At 36.6% G+C, this 17,254-nt stretch overlaps 1 protein-coding gene across 8 annotated transcripts in view; it reads left to right on the top strand.

Moving 5' to 3' along the window:
* DSCAM (DS cell adhesion molecule) overlaps positions 1–17,254 on the top strand; it is a 484,619-nt gene that overhangs the window by 327,410 nt on the left and 139,955 nt on the right. For all 8 annotated transcript variants that reach the window (XR_014577293.1, XR_014577294.1, XM_083819320.1 and 5 more), the window contains 2 exons: positions 5,992–6,111; positions 10,245–10,418. Coding sequence is in view for 6 of the 8 variants with exons in the window: in XM_083819320.1 (XP_083675446.1) it covers positions 5,992–6,111; positions 10,245–10,418 (294 nt within the window). In the remaining 2 variants the exon portion in view is untranslated. The remainder of the gene's footprint in view (positions 1–5,991; positions 6,112–10,244; positions 10,419–17,254) is intronic.

The following is a 17,254-nucleotide window of genomic DNA, read 5'->3' as shown; positions in this document are numbered from 1 at the left end:
CAGCCTGCTTTCTGGTGCTTGGAGGTGGTATGATGCAGCAAATGCAGTCTGATGGAAAAACAAAGGGGAAAGATTCATGGCTGCAGCTAGTGTCAAAACTCATTTACTTTCTTTGCTGGTGTTTACACTGTAGCTCTGAAAATTATTGTTGAATGATTCACTTCCTATCTAATGTTCTCATGAGACAAACCTGATCAACACAAAACCACTAGGCACTGTCTCATTTTGCAAAAGTACATCTTTTTCCTTGAACTGCATAGCAAATGGTTTTACTAAACCAGCTAAATCGACCCCTTAGGTCCAATGACCAAATTTAATAACTGTTCATCTTTGCTAAAGTACAGTGTTTAATGATCTCATTCATTAATACATCAGTGGTTGCTTTGGCTGATTAAATTTCTTCCATCATTTTGACAGTATGATCTAAATGTAAAGTACAAATATTCCATGTAAAAATGAAACATTGTGTTCTAGGCAAATGTCATAGATTATTTCTTAACTTACTCCAGTAGCCCACTGCAGAAGCTCATGTTAAGGGCCTTCAGGATTGCACTTGAGTGTAACGTACTCATCTCTGTACTTGGGAGCCTGAAGTACCTCCAGAGATTGGAAGTCCAGGAAAATGTGTGTGAGTTTGCCACCTGGTCTCTGCCATGAAGCACAGTCAGAAAGAATTCTGGGATTTACATAAAGCAAAATTAAATTAGGGAATGTCGACAGGCACTCCTAAATTAATTTATATTACTAGATTGTAAAGTCCAAGTGAGCAGCAAGGACATTGGTAAGCAGTATCTTCTTAAGATACCAACTCATATTTTCTCATCTTATCAGGATTGTTTCACACAAGGAGACAATTTAAACATTTTCCTGCCTTTAAAATGACAATATAACATTCCTGTTATCTTCAACATCCTATTCTGATTTATCTCATTCTTTGTTTTCCCTGTGTAAGATCTTGAGTCTGTTAGTCATAATATTGATGGAAAATACCTTTTTTAGGTCCTTTGAGTTCAGCCATTAAATAGTTTGCATCTGTCAACTTACTGCTCTTACACTAAACAATTCAACAGCTCATTTCTCGTCACAGATCCGTGGGCTGCATTAAATGAGAGAAACTCACAGTTAAAGCAATTTTAAATGCCCTCTTTATGGACTCAGGGGACTGTGCTGCTGAAACAAAGGTGATAATAAAAGCAGAACTCTTCAGTCATATTTGTGAGCTATTTCAGAATATTTCATTTATAAATGGGCAGAGGAGGCTCACACATTTATGACTAGAGAGGAAGAAAACTAATCGCTTTCTTTTCTGTTTTAACTCTACTTAAACACATTAGACAAATGAACTTGGATAAGTTCTTACTAAGTCTTCTTTAAGGGTTAATGAATTCCTCAAAGATAATGAAATGCTGAATGTAACTTTATAATTTAAATCTAAGTATCAAAATCTATTTTAAGTAGTTAACTCCATCATCTTCCAAAATATGCTAGCACATAGCACTGAAGTTATTCGTTTGAAAAAAATTAAGAAAGAGACTACCAATAGGAAAGAAAAATACAAAGAAAAATACTCCTCTGTTTGTTTCTTAATCGCTTCTATATGAAGAAAAATCCCGTGGTTTTACCTAGACAGCAATACAGAAATAATCAAAAAGTCATTGAATACATAATTTTGTTTTGCTGTTGCATTATTTCTAATTTCTACTTGCAATCACAAAACTAAGTGTTAAGGGTTCATGACCTCAAAATCAAAACAGCAGTTGGCACTTTTCTAAGTAGTCCTAAAGGAAGGCTGTTTGGATTGTCAAGGAAGTTTCACTGAATGCAAATGTTGGTGCTGTTATGAGATAAGGGTATGTTTTTTGCCAAGGTTGAATTGAAACCTACTCTGTACATAGGGCGCTATAAGGAAACAGTCTGATTTTTAATCGTGTGCCTGGTTCTGGAACTTATAAGGCAAAATTCAATTTCCACAGTTACCATTCTGATTATCAAATTCTGCATTGAAAGTAACTATTAGGGTTGATAATACCAAGAATATCAGAGCTAAATCTTATGTTTTTTAAGTGAATATAAATACACTGGGAATACACCAAAATATAATGAAATTAATACGATGAAAAGCCTAGTTCAGAGCTTGTCATCATTCAAGGTGCAACACATCAAGAATGCCTACAGTCCATGAGTTTGTTAAAGACGTGGAAAAATGCATTGCCACAGAAATGATAGAAATGTTCAAAAAACATTTATCCTTGACATCTATCCATTCTTCTCTGTATATGGCAAAAGTGGTTAGCCAAATACATTATTGAAAGAGATAACTTTCATGCAAATAGTATTTTAATGGCTGCTTGCCTTTATTCTATAGTACGCAATCTTGCTTAGCTTCTTCAGAGCTTTCTTCATGTGCCTACCCATTTAGGACAATAATGAAATTGTTCCCTGAAAAAAAAAATATTTCTTCCCAGTGTCATCCAGAGGAAATAAGGCAACACAAAGAAAATGTTTTTAAAATAAGAAGGGAATAAACCAAAGATGTTTAAAAAATGCAAGTGAGAATTTAAAAAATATTATACTCATCACACTTTTCAGCAGTAGAGGAGTCCAGTAATTATCAGTCACCCCACAACATCAGTTGTAATCATTCACCTTTAAGACTGATACAACTAAATCAAATATTTAGGGATAGAGGAGATGGGTAAAAAGTAGTGTCTTTCAGTTTCAGAGGAGGCACAGCTTTTAAAGTCATCTTGTGAAGTAAAACCCTAATAGTTACATTAACAATATATAGATGATATATACAACAATATATAGATGAACAATATATAGATGATACCCATCTTTCTTTTGAATAATCTCAGATGAGTAAACTTGAATTTTAATTTCTGAATACCCTTAAGTCCTTGAATTGACCCATTATCCACTGGCTAAAATTCCACTTCAGTTACTTTCTGCCTATGGGAATACTGCACGCTTCTATTCACTCCTAGGTGATGCAATGATGGGTAACTAGGTCTGCCAAATCAAGAAGGTAATGGATAAGAAGACCACGGAACTGTCCTTCATCAGGTCCCCTGGTATTGGATATGAGAATCACACAAGGAAGTGTGTGACTTCTCCTGTTGTGTGAATACTTTTGTGTGAATATTTTCACCTGTAACATTTCTGTAACATTCCATTTGAAGAGGTTGTGAAAGTAATATTTATCAGCAGATTTAAAAGATGATAGGGCAAAACAAAGGTCTTTAAATGTATAGTGAACAGGTATGGGCCTTCTGGTGTTCCTTAGACAGAAGCTGTGAATACTGAGGGACTGCAAAGGGAATGGGCTACAGAATATTCCTCACATCCCCTCCCCAAATAGCATGCCCTTTGCTAGAGTCAGCATACAGGCCTAGATGCATGTGCCATGTTTATCATAATGTTGGACTTCTATAAACATACAGATGGATTTCTGTGAACATAAGTAGTTTCTCCATACACCTTAAACTACAATATATTTATTTACATAATATCTTTTAATCAGTGGGTTTTTTTCCTCCTTTAATATTTATATTTTATTCTCTTTATGGATAAGCAGCTTGTAATTGATTTTTCATGAGCTGCAAATATAAATTTATTTACAGTTCTCCAGGTGAAACAAGCTGATGCCACTGTGCTGAGTAGTATAAAATCAAACATATTTGTACAACTAATTATACTTTTAGCCTGCTTTGGAAAATAAGTACTTGGAACTCCTTTGTGTTTGGTGATAAAATGAACAGAACAGTGAGAACTGAGCCACTGAAGTGAATGTTTTCTATGAGTTTCTAATGAGAACAGGGCAGGTGATTGCCCAGGGCTGCTGCTGTTGGGGTTTCATGTTTGGTGCTTACCAATCATGAATTAACACAACATATGATTTCTGCTTGTCATGGTGGCAGCTGTTCGAAAAGCTGAAATGTTTGACATCAATAAATGAGGCAAAGGTTTCCATTACAGAAGGAGAAGATCTTTCCTAGTACAAATGTGGCTCTTGCATCTGTTGCTGTTGATTCCTTCTGTTTCTTGTTGCCATGTTTTTTAAAGTAAGTGGACCTTCTTTGTGCATATTTAGGCAAAAAGCAGCTTTTACTATAGCTCTAGGATTCAATGAGTAAAAAGTCCAGTTAAAGGGATTGTTTCCTCTCTGGAAGAAAGTTTTCATCTTTTAAAAATCACTTGTAGCTCTGAAGGTGGAAAGAGAAAATTTGAGAGGAGCAGTGCATTATGGAGATACAGGGAAGAAGGCTCAAGCCATTTTGAGAAAGGTTCTCTGCACCTGGAGAATGTCTTTAGATACCTCCAAATTTTGGCACTCCTCTGCCATACCCAACATTGACAGATCAAGTTTCTCATTAGGGAAGACTTGGGACTGTCTGGTGTAATGGGATGTGCTATTTGCTTTAATTATGAGAGTGTTTATAATAAAATATTTTTTAAAAGTAATTTATTGGTGATTCTGCTGTGTTTCTGCCATACACTTTTTTCTGATGTATAAACAGTACTGTACTCATGGCCTTTACAAGCAGTTTCAGAGCCCCGAACAAATAGTCACTGCACTGATGATCCCTTTCTACACTGCCTTACACTTCCCCACATTATAGCCCTCTCCTTTGCTTCCTTTATTATCTCTGGCACCTCTGGGGAGGCAGATGATGGGGCCTGATGGGGATTTGGGAAGATGTGTCACGCTAAAGCAAGGAGGGATGTCTTGGCTTTCTGTCCTCCTGCACCCAGCTTTCAGACAAACTCAGCCCTGGCTGGACCTGGGAAGCTGTGAAACCATGACCATATGTGTGTCTCCATGTGCACATGCTGCAGTGGCCCTTACACTTAGTTCAAGGAATGAACTATTAGAATTTCTCCTTATTGCATTAGATCTCAGTGTGTTACTATACTCAGTTTGAGACAAAAATATCTCTGTCAGGCTCAGTCACCTGACTACATTTTCTATGCAGTACTCTAAGAAACCATAAAAGGAAGAATTTATGGAATAACAACACAAATAATTGACTTTTTTGGGGGTATTTACATGTTCATCTCTGAACCAAAGAACAGCAGGTCAATGAAAATCTCTGACTTTAACTGACTTTTTGATAAAACCATTAAACACCCTTGTTTTTTAATAACTTTGGTGGTTCTTTGAACATTCTTCACTTTTCAGCTCTTCATTCAAACTTTCGACAAATCTTCAGGTTTTATTGACAAATGACATTTTGTATCTATCCTCTGTGGTAAACTGTAGGTAGGTCTAGCATTGTCACCAGTTGTTTTCTTGCTGAGTGACTGTATTTAGAAAATGTACAGCTTTTCCTTGAGATGAGCAGCTTGTTTTTTTATATATGTATAGATATATATGTACTTGACTATGGCTGGAAGACTCACACTGGTTTTACGCTCCCCTAGAATAAGTCTAATAATATGTATACTTTGACATACGTCTATTTCTAGTAAAACTTTTTCTCTTCAACATCATGCAAACAAAACGTGTTGAACCTTCCTATGGCTGGTCTTGGAAAGACAGGTCCTATCAGAATTTATAGTCCAAACACCCTCATTTGAATATGAAATGATCTGATTGATTTTATATATTTAAGATTATTTAGGATATATATTTTATTTCTTCTTTTTCTAAAACCTACCAGTTAATTGTTATAAAAAAAAAAGGAAGAAAACTTCAGTTGTTTGACATCTGTCAGACCTCTCCCTTTGTAAACAACCATTTCTTTTCTGACCGTGACAGTTAGGTTTATCTCTTAGTCCATTTTGTAAACTCTTCTACAGAGATTTTTATTAACTTATTTTTGTACCCTAACAAGATCACTACTTTTGTATTCCTTGGCCAGAAATGCATAGTTTTGCACAGTAAGTAAACAATTGCATAAAACTTACTTTACTATGTCACCAGATCATCAAAAAGCTGTTTTTAAATTTTGCATAAATTCTCACTGCATCTTTTGCTTCCTCCTACAGTGCCCCCTAGGTTTGTGGTTCAACCAAGCGACCAAGATGGGATATATGGAAAAGCTGTAATTCTCAACTGCTCTGCAGAGGGTTATCCTGTTCCTACCATTGTCTGGAAGTACTCAAAAGGTAGGATTCCTCCTGTGATCACTGGGGACAAATTAATTCTGATTTAGCAACAGCTTACTTATCACTAAGCTAGTGGTTTAAAGTTCATGTAGTCAAAAGCTAGCAGGGTGCAATAAGGGAAGTATCAGTTATGTTTATACTGTTCTATCATTTCCCCAAGCGCATCATACTGGCAGCTGTCACAGATGCAAGACTGACCTAAATGGACTTTTTGGTCTGCCTTAGAGACTTCCTTGAGCTGTGAATGTGCATGTGTTAGCTATGGCCTCAATGGGAGAGCAATGGAGTGGACAGCTGAAAGAAAAGAGATACTGTTTTAATTGAAACAACCTTAGAACAAGGTTCACTGGAAGCATTTGGCTGACTTTTTTTTTTTCCCTTCAAAATCCATGATAACATGGCCAATCATATCTTTTTAGCAAAGAAGAAAGGTCAGGTAGCATTAGCATAAGCAGTAATTCAGTATGCGCTTTACATAATGATTTAACATTTTCTTCTCATGTAACAGAGCATTAGAACTGGCCCCACTTGACCCTAAGTAACCATAGGAAATTGACTGCCTTTTAATTAAAATTTGCTGCCTGTTAGATTTCTTCCTTTTGCCCGTTGCCTTCTAGTTGGTTTTAACAAGAAAACAAACTCTCCAAACTCCATATCCAGTGTACATGAGTTAATTCTCTAATGTATATGTACATCAGATGATATACTTACAAGCAGAAAATTAGGTGTCGTTGAGAAGAAATACTTATTTCATGCTCCATGTAAATTTTTGTTTCCGTATGATGTAAGTCTAAATTATATTTGAAGAAATATTTTGAGGAAGAGAAATGTTCACATTAAAACCTATTCTTACTTTTATTCATACTTTCCGTGTCATGGAAAGAAGGATGCAGCTCTCCAAATCCCATTGATTGTGGGTTTTTAATTAAGAATATAGGTCACAAAGAAGCAATTCTGTTTTATTTTGTTTGTATGTTGAAGAAGGAAGCCACGTCAAGCTAGTGGAGTTGTAATTAACTATGAAGAGATAAGCAGCCCATTTTAATAAAAGAGAACAGGACAGTGGTTTGATTTTAGTGATACTCTACCACCAAGGAACTATTTTTAATGTTTTTGATTAACAGCTCTGAAGTATTTAAGTCAGAGAAAGTTTTAGAAGATACTTGATGTAGTCATAGCCATCAAATTGCAGTTTAAGTTTTTGGCCAAAATAACTCTGGCTGTAAAGGTCAGTATTTTTGCAGAAGCCTTTATTTTCCTAAAGCATGATAGCAATTTCAATACCAGGTTCAATTCAAGTGCTGTACAAATCTGTAGGCTATGTGGTACTTTTTGTCTTAAAGAGACCCTTTATATAATTACTTTATGAGCTGGGTTTATATGAAATTCTGAAGTAATTGCCAAAGTGAGGCCAGCAGGAGTAAAACAATCAGTTCATAGTTCATTTGTACGTACCACAATAAAGCACAAAGGACATCTGGACACCTGCAGGCAAGTTAGTGTCATTGGCCTATTGTGTTGGTGAAGAATGGAAAAAGAGAGTTCATTTTTTTGTACGTTGGGATAGATAGATAACAAACTTGCAGTTTCTAAAGAATAAGAACGGAGATCAATACAGACACACCATAATCATCAAGAATGTTTTAAGTCCATCAGACTTAAAAAGGTGATGGGTACAAACTGAAACACCAGAGGCCCTGTCTGAATGTCAGAAAATACTTTTTTTTACTGTGCAGTTGACAGAGCACTGGCAGAGTTTGCCCAGGGATGTTGTGGAATCTCTTCCTTGGAGATCTTCAAAAGCCACCTGGCCATGGTCCTGGGTAACCTGCTCTGGGTCACCCTGCTTAAGCAGGGGGTTGGAGCAGGTGACCTCCAGAGCTTCCTACCAACCTCAGCCATTCTGCAATTCTGTTATTCATGATTCATGAGCTCTTCCAGGTACATGCATGCAGTTGATGTCATTACTCAGGTCATAAGTTGCTGTCATTACTCAGGACATATTTCAGCTGTAATAGCAGAAGAGGTATGTGTGAAGAATTAGAAGCCTGTGCAAATTCTTATGCAAAATGTTGCCCAGGTGTGTTTATCCTCAGGACTAACAGCCCTTTCCCTTCTATGAGCACCAAATTTTTCTCAGAACTTTTAATGTGAAGAAACATAAAAAGTGAGTGGATGCATCTATCTGCTTGAGCAACACATTGCAGACAGGTAGAATTAGTGAAGCATAAATGTGCCTTCCAGCTAAGTGACAGGAAAAAATGGCTTATTAAAAAAAAAAAAAAAAACACACAAGGAAGGATAAGTATATGACTAAAACAGTTGAAAAAATCAACAATGGCAACTGATTTTTGTGAAAGTATTATCCATTTTACATTTCTAAGTTCACAGTATCAGCCTTGGGAACCTTCAGTGTAACTGTTAAGTCCCCAAAGCAAACTCGTCTAGGAATAGAAGAATTTTAACTACGCATGTCCGGTCTTTTTTAATATTCTTGATGTTGTATTCATGGGTTTTTATAGCTTGCTATTTTGTATTAAATCATTCCCCAAAATATTTCCTCATTGTATTTCCTCCTGGTCTGACTCAGCCTATTGTACATAGTACTTAATCCTGACAGATATCAACTTAGTTTGCAGAAGGTTGCATAAAAGAATTACATTGAAGAAGGCTACCTTATGATTTTCCCCCCAAATCCTCTCTTCTGCTGATAAAGTAGGTTGCAAAGCCCTTGTTACAAGAATTGTATCTTAATATACCCTGAGACGGTTCCTGATGCTGTAAGAACCTGAATTTGTGGCAGACCTCTGGATGGCACAGCAATGCAGGCAATATGGCAGTATCTAATTCCCTTCCTTAAATCACCAATGTCTTGTTTCCAAGGCAAAGTAGGTCCAATAAAACCAGCTAGGTTTGGGATTTGGACCTTTCCTCTTTGATTATGACCAACTCTCCAACAGAAATTCAAGAGTCATCAGACAGTATATCCAATAACTCTGCTAAATGTGTAATTCTTAGCTTGTTCTCCATGGTGGAAGGGAACAGTGCACTCACCTACAATATTAAAAGATGAAGTAGCCATTCTCTATATTTCTCTTTTCTGGTTCTTATTTAAGAAGAAACATGCAGAGGTGGGAGGAAACTTCTCCAGGAAAGGACAAAGACATGGTGGTCCATAAACTTGTAAAGTAGTCATTGGTGAAGGCATGAGAGAAAACGTACATGGGCCAGTTCCTCGTGGCTGTGTCCAACCAGCTGGCCCTTCTTCCACAGTTCCATATCTTGAAGAGTTTGAGTGTGTGTCTAAAAGTGTACACATCTGATGGGTTTTGAAAGGTTGTTTCAGTCTTAAGATTTTCTTTCTTAATACCAAAGTTAATACAGAAATCTTTGGCTTCCTGTGTTTTTATGGACTTTCCATTATTATGTTATTACCAAACATGGAAATTCATGTCTGATTAATTTCTTTATTACTTTGTATTTTTTTTTTTTAATCAGTCTGAATGAATATTGGCTCCAGACATGCTGGAACAGGGATTTTGTGTCATCAGTCAGTCAGCTGTAGGAGGAAAAGAGCAACACAGTCACTGACGTGTTTTTATACGTTACCCAGAGTTTAGCAAACAAGGTCCTAGAGGTCCCTTGAGTATTCCATATTTACTACAACAGACATCCCTCTTAGTCATAAGAAATTCATCTGGTGTATGCATAAGGGATGCACACTTGTATGACTGTTCAGCTGTAATTGTCAATAATTTATCAGCCGCTAAATGTACAACAAATGTGCCTTTTTACCCATGAGCTGTCTGAAAATCTTCTTCATTTTCTCTCTTCCCCTTCCTTCTGCTCCTGCTTTCTGCCTTTTTTGTCCCCTTACCTTTAACATGGGAAATTATTCCTGCCATTATATTCCAAAAGCCTTTCTTCTTTCCATTTAATGAATTTGGTTTTGGCAAAGAAGTACTCCATTTGTTCCAGTGGTGCCAGAACCATTTGTATTTTAATTGAACTGAGCCTCTAAGAACAGGAAGCTATAGTTCCTGCCTTATTAAAAAAAAAAAAAAAAAAAAAAAAAGAGGGAGAGAAACACTTTTCTTCCTAACTAACCTACTTTTGTGTCGGTCCTGATTTAGGTGCCGGAGTTCCTCAGTTCCAGCCAATTGCACTGAACGGTCGTATCCAGCTTCTCACAAATGGTTCCTTGCTGATTAAACATGTTTTGGAAGAAGACAGTGGATACTACCTCTGCAAGGTCAGCAATGATGTGGGAGCAGACGTCAGCAAGTCCATGTACCTCACTGTTAAAAGTAAGAACTAAAACACTTCTCTGTGATCCAGATATTACCACTGAGTGAAAAAGGCTTGACTACTGCATCCTTAGTTTAGACTTTTTTTTGTTATTTTTAATTTAATGTTGTACTCAACTGCATATGGTAGCATCTGAAAAGTCTATGTGATTGATAAAAAACATTGCTTAGCAGAGAGAGAAAAGGAGATTTAAAGATGTAAAGGGTTAACACCTCATTTCAAAAATGTGTTTAACTTTTCTGAGGTACAGTTGAATAGTAAGTGGGAAAATAAAAAGACATTATTTTATCGAAGAAAGGAAAATCCAACCTGTTCTCCAATGGACAGCTATATTTTAGACCACTAAAGTTTGGTTTTAAGGGTGTTCATTTGTTGCAAAGTCAGAGAATACATAACTAAATTCTTTGAAAGCAAGAGTGTCAACCTTATTAGATTTGCAAGCCCAGTACTTCAAATGTCTTGTCCATTCTCATTCACCATACTGGCTCTGTTTTCCTAAAAATAACATGATATCCTAAATCTCTCAAGTAAGTACATTAATTGCATATTTCTTCTGGGGATCAGTAGCACCAGCTTCTGTGGCTTTCATAACAAAACATTTCTAGTCCAATCTTCAACTGTAGTAGCAATGCACTGCTGTAATATGCTAAAGAAAAACAGCTTTCCTCTGGTTGGCAACTATGCACACTGCCTGTCTGATCACTGCATGCAGTTTCATGTATGATAAAAGAGCATCCCTTATCAAGTAAGAGCAGGAGCTTCCCTGGAGAGTCAGTTGCTGTTTGAATCTAATGAAAACCCCTCTGGCTCTAAGATAGCAGGCAAGCACGTCTGTACATCCTTATACATCCACACTAACACATGCACTGCTCCCAGCATGGCTATTAAAGCAAATGCTGTTAGTGTGTTGGTGCTTGCATAGAAAAGGCATGGCTTTAGCTTTAATCAAGTACACATTAAGAACAAGCTGCTTTCGGGAATGACTTTATGGGAGTGTGCCATGATGGACTTCATGTATAGCTGGATCCCCAGGTCTGGTAGCATGATTGTGGCACAAAATACTTGCACCTAATCAGACGAAGTAACTCCAAAGTGAGGGTCTGTACCTGCCTTTACTCTCCCTGGTACTGTATCTTGTTTATTGTTTTCATTTTCTCCGTGGTTATTCTGTCTCCTTTTCCCCTTCCCCCAAAAAACAGTTTCTGGACCCTAATCCTTGGTAATAGCCCTATTACTAGTCCAAAGCCTCAGGCTTCCTTCATGAATTCACAGTATTCTTAATTAATTGGTCCTGCATACTGTGCTACCCTGCTTCACAAGGTCACCCTTAATACCTCCTCTATTCAGTTGCAGAAGATGATCAGACCTGGTGAAAACATTGATAAGAAACAGCCTTCCAAAATGTAAATAAAGATTAGCATCAATATATCTTCCTTGTGATAAATTGTCTTCTTACTTTCCTTCAGTCTGTATGTAGGTTGTTCACGAGAAGCAGTTCAAATCACCTGAGAAAGAAGTTTACAGTCCCTTGACAACGTCCTGCTCTTCTTCTTAACTCTCCCTTGTACCAGTGACACATCATTTATACAGATGTTAATTATTGATAACATCACTGTGAACTTAAAAACACTTACGTGCAGGTGATTCTTTTCCTCCAAATTTAATGAAAGTTTCCAGCTACTCTCTCAGTAACATTGCTGGATAAATTTCTGCCTTCCATAGTTCTTATGACTAGTCTTCTCTTAAATGAGAGTGGATGTTTTAGTCTTCCAGCATTTCCTGTGTCACCTGTTTGTAAACAGAAAGGATTTTTTTTCTCAGTGTAAAGACAGCTCAAGCTTCTTTAAACCAACTTAGCTTGCATAATAAGATTCTTCAAGGTATGAAGGAAATGTTGGTAGCTCCAGATACACATTTATTTAGTGTCTCAGAGTTTGCCATGTGATGCCTTTACCTTAGAGAAGAAGATCCAACTTTTTGGTTGAAGGGAGATTGTATGAGGAGGGAGTGGAAAGAAAAAAAAAAAAGTTGAGAGGAAAAGAAAGAGGATTCAGGAATAGTAAAAGAAATGTGTAAAGAAAGAGCTGCCAGAGTCAATGCTGAATCAGAAACCACAGGGCTAGAATGGCAACTGTGAAAGCAGAGAATCTTCATTCAGTGGTTATTATCCTTCCCCCTTTCTTTTTAACAAATGCACATAAAAACTGTGATCAGTGAGTTTTTATTTTCTTTGGAACCAAGGATAAGTGATTCTGAATAGTTATTCACTAATACAATATTACAAAATTATGAGAGAGATCTGGAATAAGGGATCTAGTGCTATCTTGAGAAATGACTCCTGGTGCTTGGGATGAGAAGACTTCTAAAGAATTTCTATAAAAGATAATGAGCCTTTAACATGAAGGAAAGAACTAAAATTATTTAAAGGTTGCCTGGGACTCACAAGGGAAGAGATTTCTGCTTAAAATGGGCTGCCTTCTTGCTTTCATCTGAATAAACCTCACACTTCCTAATTCTGCTTTAGGAGCTATATATAACATGATAGAACAGTATTGCAAAATAAATAAATAAATAAATCCCCATTGGAAAGCAAGCTTTCTGTAAGGTATGTATGATCCTATACAAATAATCTGTTGGGGGGCACTCATGTTAACCCTGCCCTTTCCTAAATCCATCACTTATTTCACTGTTCGTATGGAGACTGAGAAATTTTAATCTGATCACCAAAACATCTCCAAGAAACCGTCTGCCAACAAAACAGGATTGTTTCATTAACTTTCCTCTCAAGTATGCTTCTTAGCTATTTGCATTATGTGTTTAATACGTCAGCCTAAAGCTGTAAGCTCCAATCAGACCCACACTTCCCTCCAGCAGGAGCATATTAATCCCAGCTAATACTTTTAATGTTAAGTTTCACCATTTAAACATTAATAAATAAATAAATAAATATTTTTTTTTAAAATCTTTTATATTTTGTTCTCTTATCTCTTTGTTTGGGAAAGGGTGCCTGGTCAGAGTGTAAAAAGAAGTTTAGTACCCTGTTCCCGCAGCTGCCTTGAGTCTTGTCTGTGGCAATTTAACACTTCTGCTGCTTCTGCCTCCTTTGATGCCTCTTGTCCAGTCAAGAGCTGTTTCTCTTCATCCTCAGACAACTCATGGAACAAAGGAACCCTGATTGCAAAACTAGCTTTAACTGCAAAAGAAATAAAATAGTAGTTATAAACACAATCCCAAAATACACTTATGAAGGGAGATTCTAAATCTAGTGAAGATGTTTCTTCAACTGCTGTCTAACAATTGTTCCACCATATTGCTGCAGCACTGCAGCATTTGTTTGTTAAAATGTCTAGGAGTCTATGCCTGGCTTCCTCCATGAACTTGATCTGCGCAAGATAAAGGTGCACTTCCCGTGTGGCCATTCAAATGAGTTTGCTTTGCTGTAACACCTGCAGTAATGCCAGTGTGATGTGATGGAGAATTCGCTGTGTTCTGCTCACCAGGGGGCCTCTAAATACGCATCTTAATCTTTGGGAATATAATTCCTTATCGAGAATATAGGAATGTTGAGATCTGCCTGATTGCTATTTTTATTTCTGTGAGAAAATAATAGCATTTATATAGAGATAATAGCCTTTTGTCTATGTTGAATTTCTCATCAAAAATGCATATATTCCACAAGATGCTGGTAAGGGTGGCATTACTTGTTGAGCATTTGCAAAGATGGATTATCTGCAATACGTTGTACACAATAATAAAAATCACCCTCCCTAACACCTTCAAAAAATGTTTATAGGGAGAACAACAATCATACTGTTACAAATTCCCTTGAGCCCAGCTATTCTGATATTTTGTAATCTATCTCTGCTCCATTTTTCATAGTTCCATGGTCTATAAATAGTATTTTCTGAGGCAAAACAAAACAAAGTCCCCTAGTCTGATTTTACTATTTTTCTACTGACATTCTCCTATCTTTGAACAAAGAGCTTTTTATTTATTATCTTCTTCAAACCTATTTTGCATCTACCTCAGGTAAAGTGAATTTTTGTCCAGTGCACAAATTTGGCCAAAAGTACTCCTATATCCCAAAGTGTCTTTTCTTATGAGTTGGCCAGCTGGCTACCCTTACATATCTTTGTCTTTAACCTCATCACAGGCAGCTGTATCTTTCACCACCTAGTTTTGGCAGACAAAGGCAAAATCTGTGTCCAATGGTGATGATGTGAGCAAACTAGAGTATAGCTCAGTTCTATAGCTCAGTGGATTTCAATACTCTCTCCCTGTTTTAATTACTTATTTATTTTCATTAAATGCACGGCTTAAAAGAAGCTGTAAGAAAGCTACAGTAAATCTTGGAAACATGTAAATTCTCCCTAGACACGAGTACTTTCTCTTGTTAGTAAAAGAGCCCATTTTTTCCTAATGAGGTCCTTCCACTAGAAGAAATGAACAAGGTCTGAATACTGTTTTCTGCCTCTTCAGACCATTGGCACAGCTTTGATTTAAGGACTTGCACTTTAATCACCCATCATGTGTCATTACCCCAACAGGCGGCAGCAGCCGCAAGATACAAGCTCCAATAAATTGCACTGAAAATCGCTGAAGCGATCCTTTGTTGATTTTCCTTTACAGCTATTCAATGGCAGATCAGCTGTCATAACAACACAGTGCCTGTGGCAACAGGGTGAAATTAAACGTGAAGTATGTTCAAGGTAGCTGGTAGAAAGCTGGAATATCCCTTTTTTTCTGTAAATTCAAATGCTTTCTACTTCTCTCAGTAATGCCAAGCCTGTGGCAATTGGCTAAAACGAATGCTTTCTCTTGTAAGATAATTGTCAGATGCACTGCAGTACAAATACTCAAGTGCTTTTGTATGCAAATCTTAGCAATACTCTCATTTAAGAAAAGGAGGTAAGGACTTCTCTCTCTCTCTCTTTAAAAAAAAAGATAATCTTGTAGGGTGCAAGGAGAAAAAGAATATAGCAGTCTTTTTTCTTGTCTGGGAGGCTGGCTGCACAGCAATGTTTCTGGCAGGAAGGTGAAATAAGAATTTATCTCTAGCTAGCTAGCTAGAAAGTGCACATAGGACCCGCTGTATCTTTTTGTATTTGTATCAAGAATATCATATTAATTGATTTTTTTTGAGATTTTTTTCCATCTCTCAGTGTCATGTTGCCTAAATATCAACATTCAAAATGACACATGGGTGGGGGTTATTTTCAGAAGTTCTCTTTCTATTGAAGTGGATACATAGTGGATACAGAATATTAAGGCTTTCTTGAAAAAATGATGAGTTTAAAGCTGTGGTGATCTTATCTTTTGAAAACCTTCACATCTTCACTGTTCTTAGAAAGCCTCGTAGGCAATAGGATTCACAGTGTGTGTACTCTAGCTGCTGTTTTATTTAAGTTACTGAGAACATCACCAATACTTAAACACACATTTTTACAGCGTGTCCTCCTTTCTCAATCTCAATATCTCTTTTCTCTTAATTTTCTCTTAAATTACTAGTTTATTCAGAGAAGAATTTACATGTCTCTTGTAATGAATTTGGTGTTCAGGTTTAGCCAGCTGTTGTCAGTAGGTTTCTGAGCAGAATTTATTCCAGATCAAGGATTATGGTTTTTATGTACTTGAACACTGCTGAAACAACACCTCAGAATATTGCCTGCTCTACTCTTCTTCTCCACTTGAGATGCTGGTCTTGCAGTGGTTGATACAAGCTAGATAAATAATCCATTCACAATAATGAATTCATCAAGGAAGTAAGCCCAAATGTTTCAGTGTACTGTAAACTACACTGTGCTAAAATATAATATTCTGGTAATCTTGAAGCTGTCTTGTCTGAGAAGAAATACTCTGGAATTTATTCTTACTGATAATTCGAAAGGTTGTTTTCTTGAAAGAGAACTTAAAAAATAACTATTCGGATTTAGGTTTACCTTCACATGAAATGTGAATAAAGACACTTCTGGAATGCAACGTCCCAGTAAATTTTTAAGGAAAATACATGCCGCTGAATATTACTCATTTTTGAGTTGCTCATTACTCATGTATCAGGCTCAGAGTTTAGAGTTTAGTTTACTTTTCCTTCTAGTTTGATAGAACAGATAGAACATCCTCAGAAAAAGATTCTTTTTTTTTTTTCTTTTTCCTCTTGTTTTCTTAGAATAGTAAGCTATGCAAATTTTGGAGTGGTTCTAAATCTCAAAGTCAGCTATATAAAAGTGCGTCTTAATACAAATAATGTTAGGACACTGTTCTGAGAGGTTATTTCTTTTTTTTTTTTTTTTTTTTCCTATAATCCACGTGGTAATGACTAAAAACTAACCATGTCTGTAATTCAGTAGTGATGTTCACTGGTTTATATAGAGTCAAATGGATTTCAAATTCAGCACATATAAAGGTGTGCAGTCATTTTTCTTGAATGTTTACCTTAAGAAGCATTTAATGTTTATGGTGTATATGGCTCCCCGGATTTTCATGTTTTTGTTTGTATTCAGCCAAATAATTTTCCTGAGTAACATTTTAAAATACAGATGATTCTGTGAATACATTAGTTTAAATTACAGGGGGGAGGTGGAGTGGTATGCAATGTGTTTGCTGGGTTTAATGTTGACTTCTTGTAGAGGAAGTGCAGGCATGATGTATTGTTGCTTATTTTTATATTTGCAATGTCATCAGGACTTGGGCCTATTTTATTAATAAAGATTAAATAAACTTCAGTCAAGAGTGCATTGTAAAGCAATAGTGGGATGTAAATTAATTTAGCAGGTATGTGCTCTACACATGACTATTTCCACTTCAGAAGAGTTAGCTTTTATAGTACTGTGTTTCT

This window comes from Anser anser (assembly GCF_964211835.1).
Source record: "Anser anser genome assembly, chromosome: 1".
Lineage (NCBI taxonomy): Eukaryota > Metazoa > Chordata > Aves > Anseriformes > Anatidae > Anser > Anser anser.
This window is presented reverse-complemented; position numbering and strand designations above follow the sequence as displayed.